The sequence below is a fragment of the Talpa occidentalis genome, unplaced genomic scaffold (genome assembly GCF_014898055.3).
Source record: "Talpa occidentalis isolate TD23 unplaced genomic scaffold, MPIMG_talOcc4v2.1 talOcc4.12, whole genome shotgun sequence".
Classification (NCBI taxonomy): Eukaryota; Metazoa; Chordata; class Mammalia; order Eulipotyphla; family Talpidae; genus Talpa; species Talpa occidentalis.
Window position 1 is genome coordinate 23136554 of NW_023601212.1, and position 15007 is coordinate 23151560.

The window sequence follows — 15007 nt, forward strand, 5'->3', positions numbered from 1 at the left end:
CCAATTCACACCAGTGTACTCAATCATTCCCAGATAAGTACTCTCTACATAGCATATTGCGTTATGCAGTATTTAGCTAGTTTCCAAATATAGGGCAAAATGTGTATTTTACCGTGTTAGTATTTCATTATCCATTCATTCATTGATGTCATACATTCATTTTCAAAGAAACCTCATATTTAGCATTTAATTTTCATCAATCTTATAGCGGAAGGGAAGATGGCCACAATTACAACCCTCTCTTAGACTTGGTTGACAGTCCAGTGCTGTGTCCAACAGGTAGAAATGGACTGACACAGAATAAACAGAGAGTCATTGAATTACTAGCTCTTGAACTGATAAAGAAAATACAGACTGAGAGAAAGTTAGTGGCCTCATAAAGAATAATCAGTATAGCTCTGAAAAATCAATATAGCTCAGAAAACCATGTCATATTGAAGATGATATAATGAAGCTACATAGAAAAGCAGAAAGAAGACATTTCATGACTCACTTCTCATCACTCATTGGCAAACACTGTATTTTCGTGAAGGAAGCTCTAAATGTTTGGAAGCACACAAGTGACAAAAAAGCTTCAGATGTTTGTAATATCTGACTTAAGTTGGTATAGAAGATGGAAAGAGACAAGGTTTAAGTTGAAAGGAACCAGTCAGAGGCCATCTTGTTATTCTAAGCAAGATATGAAATAATAGAGTCAGAGGAACTAGAAAGAAAGGAGATTTTGAAAAGGTGCATTATTTAGACATGGCTCAATAAAAATGAGTTGAGGTATGGAAAATATAAGGGTCAATGCAAGTTTCTAGTTTGGCTATTTAAATTAAGGATGAATGATGTAGAACTCTCAAGATGGAACTCTAACCCTAGGTGAGAATTTATAGTGAGGAAATAAATTAAAGCTCAGTCTATTTGTTGTTTCTTTACATTGAACGTCTTTTTTCCCCTTATCCTATACCTCCATTTGCATTATTTGCCGGGATTATTTCTTCTATCACTCAGAAATCTCATTAGAACTAAACCAAAATGAAAAATTCAAATTAAGGACACATTCGTGTGGTGTGATGTCATTTACGGAAACTGCATGCTCCTCATAGGGGCTGCAAAACTGAACCCCAATTGCCAATAATATCACCTCAACAGTATACTCAAATATTGCTCCTTCTTAATCCCATTGGGACCAAATAAGTGAATACTACATTAAGATGAAGAAATTTAAGGCCCCATCTAATAGTCTTGTAAGCAACAGACCAAGTCAAACAAAGATAAATACTATATACTATATATAAATAATATATAATATCACTTAGTTATTAAGTCTAAAAAAAGCTAAATTTATAGAAACAAGAGTGGCAGTTACCATGAGTGGTGGTTACCCCCAGTGCCCACCAAACATGAGTGTTGGTCATTAGGGGAAGCAGGGAGGTGTTTATAAAATTGTCCATTTATAAGATGAACTAATTTGGGGATCTACTTAATAGCATGGTGTTCATAATTAGTAATATAGCATTATGTAAGTTTCCAAGAGAGTAGATTTGAAAGGTTCTTACCACAAAGAAGAAATGCTAGTTATGTGATATGACAGAGGTGCAAGCTAACACTGGAGTATTGATGATGGCAATCAATTTGCAATATTTAAATGTATAAATCAAAGCATAGAGCACCTTTATCGTAAACAAATGAGCTATGCCAGGTTTATCTTAAAGCTAGAAAGAGATGAATTTGATAAAAAATATCTATTTTATCTCAATATGATAAAAGATTCCATGAAAATATTAAATAAAAACATTAAATACAATTTTACTTCCAAAGAAATAGAATGATTCACTGTTTCTAGAATAAAATAATCTGTCAAACACGCATGCCTTTATATTGTTTCTCAAAATTTCTGTTTTGATTTTAGAGGCAAGTAAGTAATCATTTTTCCTGGTTAAATTCATTAGGAATGTCTCAGAGTTAAAGCAATATCTAGTCAGTGATTTCATTCTGCTTTTTATGAGAATTTCATGGTAGACCAATATATTTAGATGAAGTCAGTAAAAATAAAATATTTTTCAAATATTTTTTAAAACTCATTGAACTATCAATTCATTTTAAAAAAATCATTGTAAGTATTGGATGTACTCTACATATACTTTGAAATTATTAGTTAAGAAGTCTGAAATCTTACAAAGGTCATTTCCCCTTATTTTCTACTTCTCTAGGTAGAAATCACTTTAGAAAATTCCTTTAGTGTCTTTAAAAAATCCTCAAATTTGGGACTCTGAATTAACTTATCATAAAATTCACTGGAACAATATGAGCATCTATGATATCCATGTTTCCAATCTCTATCCCTGCAATAACAACAAATCACACCATGTGACACTATTAAACACTGGGAGTCAATGGGGAACAAAAAAAGAGATTCTAATTGTTTCTTTTCCCAATGGCTGATACTTGTGGGACAAGATTCTAGTGGGATGTCATTATCATTATTTGTTCCTAGCAGACTCAGCACCAGTATCCAGAGTATAAAATCATCATGTTAACCAAACTTTACACTTCACCTTCACTGGGACCAGAATCAGTGACTCAATATTAATGCCATGGAGACTTTCAGGCCGTGACCCCCTCATAACCAAGGAGTCCAGCAAGGTTAGTACTCAGAACACTCCACCAACAGCATCAGAAATTTTTCCCTTCAGAGAAATAGAGGGGAGGAACACACAGCACTCAATTAGGTGGGAATTTAAGGGGTAGGTCTGAATTCCATTCCTTGATTTTGAAATTTTAGACTCTTTGGCATTCCCTTCATGTGCATGTGCTTATTTATCTGTCTACCCATTTTTCACTCCAATACTCATATTATTATCTACCTATCCCCTGCTAAATAAAATTTATGACAAGCACTTCTATGTTTAGTCATTTTGACCAAGGCAATGTAAGAGCTTTGTTCGCTTATTTCGAGTGCATGTCAACTAATCATTAACCTTCTGTCAATAATTGTATTAAACACGTGTATATTTTGATATTGGGTTTATAGAAGGCACGTGTCATGTACCGTCTTGAGTTACAGCCTTAGCAAAAAATAAAAAACACTAAGTACCACAGAATTAAGGACATTTACGTAATGATAGAAAGTGTACTCATAGGCACAAATAGATGGTGTTCTGAGCTGGGGTTTTCATTACTAAAGCCTTAACAAAGAGCCTTAACTATTGAAGAGATTTTTAGGACAGAGGAGATAGAACAATAGAAAAGCTAAAAAAAAAAAAAGATATGAAATAAATGCTGTTTTGTGACAAACTAGTTATATACTTTTGGCATGTAAAAAAGAAAGCATCTCTTTCTGTGGTGAGATATAAATTTTTCATAAGAGTGACAAATTACTTGCTTAAATTTTACTAGAGATCCTGGAAAGTAATGATAATTTTAGGAAGTTACTACTCAATTAAAAATTCCAAATCTCTGTTAATGTACATACTTATGTAGAAAGAAGCAGCAAGAGGATGTGCTAAGGAAAGGGCTTTATGAAAGTGTTCATCTAATAAAAGGAAGATCAGAGAGAAATTTAGTAGATAAAAATTAAAATAACACTGGTACTCATTAAGTTCTATCAAGAGTCAGAAACTGTAAAACACCTTGAGGGCTCCTTTACTTAATTTTCACAGGAGACAATTACCATCATTTTTGTTTTTCCTATTGTTGAGAGTGGGTGTTAATTATCCCAGGTCACACAAACCTATGGCATTGGGATGTTAACTCACTGCTTGCTAAGTTAATGTCAGAACCTACTGGACTTACAACATCATGCAATGTTGAAAGTGTAAGAGATGTTAAGATAATTTAATCCCTCCACCCATCAGATGCTTATGACCTTGACAAGATCTCCTAAGTAACTGATAAATTAGACTCTGCTCTGACATTTCTAACTGTAAAATCAGAGCATGTCTCATGGATGAAATGTTGGCCTTTGTTGAGAAATCAAATATTTCTCTCCCTAGTATCAAATGTTTTATTGTTTACTAATTAACAATTTACTAGTTTTATTTCACTATCTTGGAGAAATGTGTCTGATACCTTTCTTGGAGAAAAGAGTCTGATACCTCTTAAATAAAGCATTATGCTGATCATTGTGATAACTACTATGTGACACATGAAATCTTACTTTGTTAGCCCCAAACCTCAGTTATCTCAGCCATTCTTCAAATGGCAAACTTCTGGATCATTTTTCTGAAATTGTCCCCATTTTCTATAACACATAAATTACAAAATGAAAACACTAAACCAACTATTACTGATTGTTGTAAGAATGTGAATTTCCATTTTAATACTTTGCTCTTTTATTTTGAAAATCTATAGTTATCTTCTTTAAAACAACAATGTTGTCTATATCACAATTAAAATTTCTAATTTCATGCTGCATGTGCTCTACCAATTAAATCTCCAATGTTTTAAATTCTATAGAAAGCACATACAAAATCAATGCTTATCAGTAAAAGAAAAACATAATTGATAACCAGCGTTTATCTTAAAAAACTTTTCTCATATTTGGGGAACAGAAATAGTTTTCTGACTTCCACATCTTCAAACATGCAGTCCAAGCTGCACAGCCAAATCATATTCTACTTTTGCCTGTCCACAGTAGTGACAATGCGACATTAACTGAGGCATTATATTATGGCCTCTGGGATGATTCAAATTAGAAGGGAGGGCAATTGCTTAGAAATGCTTGAGACAGCCACATGATGTGTGCCAAGCGGTTAAATTTCTGCCTCTGGGTGGTAGACTTTGTGAAGGTGCTGGAACAAGCAGGACCACAAAATCACAAGTGCAAAGATAGTGGTAATTCCCTGTCCTTCAGCTATTTCAGTGGAAATTTCAGGAAAAAATAGCACACATTAATATAGTTTGGAATATAGTGGAATTTATACGGATGTTGATTTATAATGCTGTCCATCTACTTCATAACACTACGAACCATGATACTTCATTAAATTTCTAAACAGAGCAGAGCAACATCACTCTTTCACTGACTTAAGTGCCCCGTCTTCATTAGTTACAGAAAGCACACACCATCAGTTATTCTCAGCAAAATGAAAGAGTCATGCTGTTTGACATGGATGATACTAATATATCCATATAGGGTATGGGAGGAAAGAAAAGGTCCTCAGACCTTACAGTAGAAATAATGTTTGTGACTGACTTAAAAATGCCAGATTTACTGCTTTCTCTGAAAATGAGTGAAATAACTTAATTTTAGGGTTCTTGAAGTCTATAATGTCTTTTGTGACTCAGAAAAAGTCATGGGTACCAGAAGCAAGAGAAGATTCAAGTGATCCCTGCATTGTCAATCTCCTCTGAAGAGGGACTAAGTAGAGTCTCTACAGCATTACTTTGTCAACAAGCACATGTCATCTCTCTCATACATGTTTAAACACACACACACACAGTCTCTCTCTCTCTCTCTCTCACACACACACACACACACTCATACAAGTACTAATTTGTTTGCTTTTCTCAAACTTAGAACCTGCTGAGAGGATAATGGACCCTGGCAATCACTCCATGGTGACTGAGTTCATCTTGGCTGGGCTAACAGAGCAGCCAGAACTCCAGCTGCCCCTCTTCTTCCTCTTCCTAGGGATCTATATGGTTTCAGCAGTGGGGAACCTGGGCATGATCATACTGATAGGGCTCAGTACAAACCTGCACACCCCCATGTACTATTTCCTCAGCAGCCTGTCCTTCATTGATTTCTGCCAATCCACTATCATTATTCCCAAAATGCTGGTGAACTTCGTGGCAGAGAAGAACATCATATCCTACCCTGAATGCATGACTCAGCTCTACTTCTTTGTCATTTTAGCTATTGCAGAGTGTCACATGTTAGCTGCAATGGCCTATGACCGCTATGTTGCCATTTGTAAACCCTTGCTTTATAATGTCATCATGACTCCTCAGATCTGCTTCTGGCTCTCAGCAGGAGTTTTTATTTGGAGCATCATTGGATCTACAATCCACACAGGATTAATTTTGAGACTCTATTTCTGTAAGATGAATGTGATTAACCATTATTTCTGTGACCTCCTTCCACTCTTTGGGATCTCCTGCTCCAGCATCCATATAAATGAATTGTTGCTTCTAATCTTAAGTGCATTTAATATTATGTTCCCTTCCTTAACCATCCTTGCTTCTTACATCTTCATCATCTCCAGTATCCTCCGCATCCGCTCCACTGAGGGCAGGTCCAAAGCCTTCAGTACCTGCAGTTCCCATATCTTAGGTGTTGCTATTTTCTTTGGTTCCTTAATATTCATGTATCTTCAGCCATCATCTGTGAACTCCAGTGGCCAAGGGAAAGCATCCTCGGTTTTATACACCATCATTGTGCCGATGCTGAACCCCCTCATCTACAGCCTGAGAAATAAGGATGTCATAGTTGCCCTAAAAAAAATTCTGCAATTTAGAAAACGTTCATGAATAGAATCAGCATCATATCAGAAAATTCCTTTTGCTAATATATGTGATGGATTAGATGTATTGCTGAATTTTTAAATTCCATATAGCCTATCTGTAAAAGTCTTCTCCAGGTCACTTTCTTTGAACTTAGAGCATATTGTTTGTATGGAGTATTACTAAGAATAAAATACTCCACAGGATTAAATGATCTATAGATTTATTTTTAATAATGATACAAATAACAATGAGAAAAAAGTTGATGATGTTAATCATGATGATAGTAATATATACTGCAAAGTTTTATAAAATATCAAACTTTGCAGTATATATTACTATCATCATGATTAACATCATCAACTTTTTTCTTTTAAAAGGATAACTGAAATATTTATAGTATTTCCTCAAGGCAAGAACTCTATTATTTTCCAGTTAAAGATGAAGAAATTGAGCTCATTTCATTTTCATAAAACCCCAAGATCCTACTCATAATGAATCTACAGCTTAGCAAGTTTCAGTCTGGGATCCACAATTTTAGTTAAAGTGGTTCTTGGGTTCCGGGGACTAGTGGGTAGTTCTACACACTCCTTAAGATCCGTCTCCTATGTGTCACACTCCCCCGGTTACATATATGGCCATGCTGCTTTCCACTAGATGGTACCAATATTGCTTTCCCTTCCATTTCATATGTTAAAATGAAAATAATCACAATCTTTCACTCTTGTACACATTAATACAAAAATAGAATGAAAATGAAAACTCACTATAGAGTCTCATGATAGGGACTCAAATTATCATAGTTGACAGTAATTATATATATATATATACACACACACACACGTAATAAGCCACATTGTCTTATCTGTATACCAGTAATACTATTATTATTTGTGGAACAACTCATCCTGTAAGTCACAATACCTACACAGCTGTACTCTTTTATGTGACTCATGTTCTTTTCCCCATAATTTACCTATAGTTGTTATTTCACATGCATTTCATTTTAAGACATCTCTTTTCTCCCCAGTGTGATTGCATATCTGCTTCTGGGCAATTAATATTTTACAACTATGAATTCACATGATATTCTAAATACTCATTTCTTCTATCCCCAATTCACACCAGTGTACTCAATCATTCCCAGTAAGTTCTCTCTACATAGTGTATTGCGTTATGCAGTATTTAGCTAGTTTCCAAATATCGGGCAAAATGTATATTTTACCATGTTAGTATTTCATTATCCATTCGTTCATTGATGCCATACATTCATTTTCAAAGAAACCTCATATTTAGCATTTAATTTTCATCAGTCTTATATTGGAAGGGAAAATGGCCACAATTACAACCCTCTCTTAGACTTGGTTGACAGTCCAGTGCTGTGTCCAACAGGTAGAAATGGACTGACACAGAATGAACAAAGAGTCACTGAATTACTAGCACTTGAACTGATAAAGAAAATACAGACTGAGAGAAAGTTAGTGGCCTCATAAAGAAAAATCAGTATAGCTCTGAAAAATCAATATAGCTCAGAAAACCATGTCATATTGAAGATGATTTAATGAAGCTACATAGAAAAGCAGAAAGAAGACATTTCATGACTCACTTCTCATCACTCATTGGCAAACACTGTAATTTATTGAAGGAAGCTCTAAATGTTTAGAAACAGAGAGGTGACAAAATAGCTTTGGATGTTTGTAATATCAGACTTAAGTTGGTATAGAAGATGGATGGAAAGAGAACAAGTTTAAGTTGAAGGAGTCGAGTCAGCAGCCATCTTATTTATCTAAGCAAGATATGAAATAATAGTCAGTGGAACTAGAAAGAAACAAGATTTTCAAAAGATGTTTGAAAAGATGCATTGTTCAGACATGGCTCAATAAAAATGAGTTGAGGGATGGAAAATATGAGGGTAAATGCACATTTCTAGCCTGGATATCTAAATAAAGGATGAATGATGTAGAACTCTCAAGATGGAACTCTAACTTTAGATGAGAATTCATAGCAAAGCAATAAATTCAAGCTCAGTCTGTTTGTTGTTTTTCTCTATAGTTACTTGATTAATAGACAGAGACATACACATAATATTCTCTTCTGAATCATCTATACTGATGGAATGGAAATAATGGCTTCTACGTGTCTCTTAATAGTTTTCATTACTGTATAATCATTTATGGAAAGGTCTGTTTGTATCCTTCTCATGTATGTCCTTAACCAAGCTCTAACTCTCTTGCTCACATCTTTTAATCAGCATGCTGAACGAATAGCTAGTCTTAGTCTGCTCATCCATAAAGAACACTCCATTTACATATTATTTTCCTACAACCATTCAGAATCCTAAAGTCACTTCCAAAACTAAAAGAAGTTTTCTGATATGTAAAAGGGAAACTTGTTTGAATCTGAAAGAATATGAAAGGGGTTCTATATTAGAGCTGATCTAACATTTTGTTTCTCAGAGTGATCCCTAGACTGGTAGTATAGGAAAAAACTGAGAGTTTGTTAAAAATACATAATCTCAAGCCATATAGCAGTTTTACTAAATCAGAATCTGCATTTAAACAAAACCCCAATGTTATTCCTGTGCATATGGAAGATTGAGAAGATTTATTTAAATGCTGAAGTTTGACCTCAGATCCTAAACAATGTACAAAAATCAGTTGTCTTCCTATATACAAACAGTGGGCTAGAAGAGGAAAAAATCAAGAAAATAATCCAATTTACAATTGCATCAAAAACACCTAGCAAGCTTAACAAAGGAGATGAATATAATGAAAACCAAAAGACATTGTTAAAAGAAACAGAGGAAGACACGAAGAAATGGAAAGATTCCTTCCAGGTCCATCCATTTTACTGCAAATGGCATGAATTTATCTTTTTTGATTGCTGAGTAATATTCCATTGTCTATATATACCACATCTTCTTGACCCAGTCTTCTATTTTCGCGTATTTGGGCTGTTTCCATAGCTTACCTATTGTAAACAGTGCTGCTTTAAGCATAGGGAAATAAGCCAGGAAGAAAAAGAAAAATATCGGATGCTTTCGCTTGTAGGAAGAATGTAGAGGATCCAAACAAGGGATCGGGGAGTGGGTGAAGTTATTATAATAAAATGAAAATCAAAATCAACAAGCAACTATAAACCAGAGACATTCTGCAGAGGGGCAGAAGGGAGTAGGATCAAAACAGGGGTGGAAAAAGCACAAGGGACTATGTTGATGGCACATGGGTGAATTGGTAGTAGGAATTTCATGGGGATTATAACTGAGATGAGAAAGCACGCACTGTAAAAAATGAAGAACGATGTAAAAAATACACACACACACCACAAAAGAAATTTTAAAAAAAGACATGGAAAGATATTCTCTATTCACACACTGGAAAATTTAATACCATTTGAATGATCATCTCACCCAAAGCAATATACAGATTCAATGCAATCTCTATCAAATTTTCAAAGGTATTCTTCAAAAAAATATATGAACGTTACTCAAATTCATGTGAAACCACAAAAGACCCTGCATAGCCAAAACAAAACTGACAAAATAGAGGAAGAATGATGGTATCACACTCCCAGATGTCAAACTATACTACAAAGCTATAACTACAACAGTATGGTACTGGAACAAAAGCAGACATGCAGACCAATGGAATAGATTTGAGATCCCAGAAATAATCTCACACCTAGATGGACAGTTAATCTATGACAAAGGAGCGAAGAGTATACACTGGAGAAAGGAAAGCCTCTTCCATAAATGGTATCTTGAAAACTGGAGATCACGTATAAAAGAATCAAACTAGATCATTATTTCATATCTATACAAATTAACTGAAAATGGATAAAATAATTGAATGCAAGCCCAGTAACCATAAAATACAGACAAGAAAACACCTAGAACACTTTATGACAAATGCTTCAGTGATGTCTTTGTGGGTTCATCTCCAACAGCCAAAAAAAAAGAGAATATGAACAATGGAATTACACCAAACTAAAAAGCATGTGCACAGTGAAAGAAACTATCACTAAACTAAAAAGACACCTTACTGAACTGAAAATATTTGTACATCATACAACCGAGAAAGGCTGATATCCAAGATCTACGAAGAACTTACACAACTCAACAAAAAGAAAATAAAGAACCCAATCAAAATATGGGCAGAACAGCTAAATAGGAACTACTCCAAAGAAGACATGTGGTCAACAGACCCATGATAAAATGCTGATCACCACTGACTGGCAGAGAAATGCAAACCAAAACTACAAAGTTACCACCTCATACTTGTGAGAATGACCCATATCAAAAAGTGTTGGCAGGAATATAGACTGGTATAGCCCCTATGAAAATCAGATGGAGATTCAATAAAATTTTAAAAATAGGGGCCTCCCTAGTGGCGCAAGGGGTTAAGCACTGCACTATGAAGCAGTTGCAGCTCTGCAGCACGAGTTCGATCCCGGCCTGCCAGAGAGCAACCCACATGGCGCAGCAGACCTCTCCTGTCTCGCCCACTGCTCCCTTCAGCAGTGTACTTCAGTCAATCTGCCTGTTCTGTTCCCCACTCTGTCTCTGGTGAATCCTCTCACCCCCCGCATCTCTGGCCTGTGCTCCAGCTCTTGCATGCGTAAATAGATGAATCTTAAAAATAAAATAAAATATTAAAAATAGATCTGCCATATGATTCCACTTACAGTTATCTACCCAGAGAGTGTAAATGCACTAATCTGGAGGTAAATATCCACTGCTATGTTCATTGCAGGGCTATTTATAATAGTCGTTATGGAAGCAGCCTAGATGCCCAAAGACAGATGAGTGGATTAGGAAGATTTGGGACACACACACAATGGAATATTACACAGCCCAAAATTAAAATGATAAATTTTAGAGTTTTGTAACAACATGAATGAAACTGGAGGGGATAAAGACTGCTAAGTGAAGTAAGAAGAGGAAAGACAAATATCACATGGTGTCATTCATATGTGGAACACAGAGAAACAAAACAAAGATTCAGATAAAAATCAAAGCAAAAGTAATGCCTAGAAATCTGGAGAATTGAGGCTACCAGAGGGAAGAGACCAACGTGCGGAGGAGGCACACTGGACTATGGTGGAGGACAGTAGTGGTGGGTATAGTGTGGTGACATACACCTGATATGTGTAATCCTATACCTTTAAATCATATTCAGTGTTGTAAACTAATGTTACCTCAATAAGAACATATAAAGTTTTTACTTCGGATGAAAAGAAATTCTCAGGTTTTCCCTGCACACAAACCTTAATCACTGATTGTTAAGTTTAGGCTTGACAAAGAATCCCTCCTGAAGGAAGAAGCTAGTCAATTGGGAAATGTCGATATAATTACTACTTTTCTCAAGAGCTTTTCCCTGAGAAATAGAAATCGTTGGCAAGTATTTGTCTCCATATTATTTGGTGCCCGGGATATTTAATACCGGAATAGCCCTCTTAGTCCAGCAATCAGACCTGCTGTCAAGACTGTGAAAGGTGAAGATGTTTGCTATCCTGAGGTTAGAGAAACACTGAAAATTCACTCTTGGAGATGGTGACCTATGAAGTAGATGGGCTTCAAAAGTGGCTGAGACAAGACTGTGCCTGCCTTTTCAGCACTCAAGATAGCAGGATGCTGGGGACCTACGACTTTCAACACCAACATTAGCACTCCTGCAAGTTGCAAAGTTTGGCATTGAGATTTTCAGGAACCAAAGAGGTGAGTGTGTCGGTTTCTAACTTGTGATGTGAAATTACTGAGTGTGGAAGAAATCACACTGAAAATTCTGCAATTGTTCCTCCATACCTTCATTCAGTATTCACTTACTCATTTTTTAGACTTTCTATGACACGCCAAATGTATGTCATTTACTTGGCACAGAGGAGAATAAGTCTGATGTGGCCCATCATCTGGCTCATGGTCCAGCTCTTTAGTAAAGTATTAGGAAATATGTAGCCAAGTAGAACTTAGAGCATGAGTTTCATTAGAGAATGTGTCGTTTTCATTTTATATCTCTAGTCTTGAGCTCAGTGTTGACACTGGTTTCTCAGTAACCTTTACTCAATAAATGAGAGAGGAGAGAGGGGGAGAGAGAGAGAGAGAGAGAGAGAGAGAGAGGGAGAGAGAGAGAGAGAGAGAGAGACTTGAATGTCTGCACTCAGACCAATGGACTGACTTTGATATCTTAATCTTCTTCCCAATTATCAGAACTACTTTTATAATTTTGTTTCCTTCCTATTTCATTTTTAGAAAGTTCAGGTGTTTAAACTCCCCCCTCTGATTTTCTGGTCCACAATATCTGGCTTAGGTAGGAAATCTAATATTAAATAATCAAACAGAGTATCTCCAGATGAGTTGACAGAATTTTGAATACAGATGAATGTAGAGTTTTGAGAATATTTTTAAAGGTGGTATTAAAAATATATCTAAAATTGAATACAGTTGTCAGCAGAATGAAAAACTTCAAACCCAATAAAGAAAGTTGCTTTAATGTTCACAGTTGAAAATCCTAGAAATATGAACAAATTATTTAAATTTCAGAAGATGGAGGTATCCTTCAGAAGAAATTGAGAAAAAAACTGTTTATCAGAACAATTTACAGAGATTATACTATTCCTCAGGGATGGAATTAAGACAAGAAGAAGGATGATTCAGGAACTACTGTATTCATTATAATCATATGTTTACATTTTTACATTCATCATTTTTTATAAATACTGTAATATCCCTAGCTGGTTCCAATGATCAACTCTACTAAGAAATCCTTTAATTAATACTCTATGTTTAAATATGATCTTCTACTTTTTACTGTAAAGCAAAGTCACTTTTACAGACTTGGAAGTCAGACATAAAATTATTTTTCTTGTCCAAGGGAATCAGCTAATAAATGCTGGGCTCAGATACAATCCCAGGCATATGGCTTTAAGGCTTGTCTATTTAACTACTACTCAAGCTGCTTCTCTCAAGCAAAGGCAGAAGCACTTGGTCCAGAGACTTCAAATCTGCAAACTGTGGGTTAACCCAGCTAGTAGACCTGTGCAATGATTGTTGTAGGTTTTATTTCATCCTAATAATAGTATCTAAACATCAGATGATTTTAGATAGAAGTTCAGATATTCTGATAATAATTATTTAAAAAAATTGTAAGGTCTGTATATAATATTGTCTCTGTTCACCTCTGTAAGAAATTAGTTGTAGGTTATTAAAGGTTACTACTCTTAGGCAGAGTTTGCTCTCCTGAAGATGCCACTTAGTTATAGTCATTTATATATATATATATATATATATATATATATATATATATATATATAAACATTTATGCTTGTGAGTTTCAACTTGGAAGTATTGTCTTGATGTTCATAGAAATGTTCAAATAGGAAATACACAAGTAGAAAGTTTTCAATGAATATAAACAGAGAAAAACTATTTTATATGAAACATATATATTATATTTGAAAAGGAGGCTTACAGAATATTAAGCAGAAATTAACTTCTGTGTAAAGTTAATTGAGCATGTAGATCCAAAGGCTACCTAAACCATAATTCATCTGCATGGGGTGCCTATCCTAAATAGGGAATAATAGTGAGGCCATCCCAACAACTATGATTTTCTCTCTCTTCTTCAGAAACACACAGAGAAAGATGGTAGCAGGAAATCATTCCACAGTGACTGAATTCATCCTCGCTGGGCTAACAGAAAAGCCAGAACTTCAGCTACCCCTTTTCTTTGTCTTCCTAGGAATCTATGTGATCACGGTAGTGGGGAATCTGGGCATGATCATACTGATAGGGCTCAGTTCTCATCTGCACACCCCCATGTACTATTTCCTCAGCAGCCTGTCCTTCATTGATCTTTGCCAATCCACGGTCATTACCCCCAAAATGCTGGTGAACTTTGTGGCAGAGAAGAACATCATCTCCTACCCTGAATGCATGACTCAGCTCTACTTCTTCCTTGTCTTTGCTATTTCTGAGTGCTACATGTTGGCAGTAATGGCCTATGACCGCTATGTTGCCATCTGTAACCCCCTGCTCTATAATGTCATCATGTCTTATCAGGCTTCTTTCTCTCTAATTCTTGGAGTGTACATTATAGGCCTGGGTTGTGCATTTGCTCACACAGGCTGCATGTTTAGAATACATTTCTGTAAATATGATGTGATCAACCATTATTTCTGTGATCTTATTTATCTCCTGAAGCTCTCTTGTTCTAGTACCTATGTCAATGAATTACTGATTTTAATCTTTAGTGCAATTAATATCCTTGCCCCCAGCCTGACCATCCTTAGCTCCTACATCTTCATCATTGCCAGCATCCTTCGCATCCGTTCCACTGAGGGCAGGTTCAAAGCCTTCAGCACTTGCAGTTCCCACATATCAGCTGTGACTATTTTCTATGGATCTGCTGCATTCATGTACCTGCAATCATCACCTGTCAAGTCCACAGATCAAGGGAAAGTGTCCTCTGTGTTTTATACTATTGCTGTGCCCATGCTGAACCCTCTGATCTACAGCCTGCGGAACAAGGATGTCAATGTTGCCTTGAAGAAAATATTAGAGAGAAGACGATGCCTGTGA

General features: G+C 35.7%; 2 protein-coding genes across 2 annotated transcripts; both read left to right on the top strand.

Annotated features, from left to right (window-relative positions):
- The first annotated feature begins 5502 nt into the window (after nucleotides 1-5502).
- On the top strand, nucleotides 5503-6459 carry LOC119239918 (putative olfactory receptor 8G3). The gene has a single exon (XM_037504310.1). It carries the CDS (start codon nucleotides 5524-5526, stop codon nucleotides 6457-6459), a length of 936 nt encoding a protein of 311 aa, XP_037360207.1. The 5' UTR covers nucleotides 5503-5523.
- A 7603-nt stretch (nucleotides 6460-14062) lies between these two features.
- Nucleotides 14063-15007, top strand: LOC119239920 (olfactory receptor 8G5-like). Its single transcript, XM_037504311.1, has one exon. It carries the CDS (start codon nucleotides 14072-14074, stop codon nucleotides 15005-15007), a length of 936 nt encoding a protein of 311 aa, XP_037360208.1. The 5' UTR covers nucleotides 14063-14071.

What these genes read in the sequence shown, in the direction of transcription:
- LOC119239918 (XM_037504310.1), top strand. Translation starts at nt 5,524, where the DNA reads ATGGACCCTGGCAATCACTCCATGGTGACTGAGTTCATCTTGGCTGGG.
- LOC119239920 (XM_037504311.1), top strand. Translation starts at nt 14,072, where the DNA reads ATGGTAGCAGGAAATCATTCCACAGTGACTGAATTCATCCTCGCTGGG.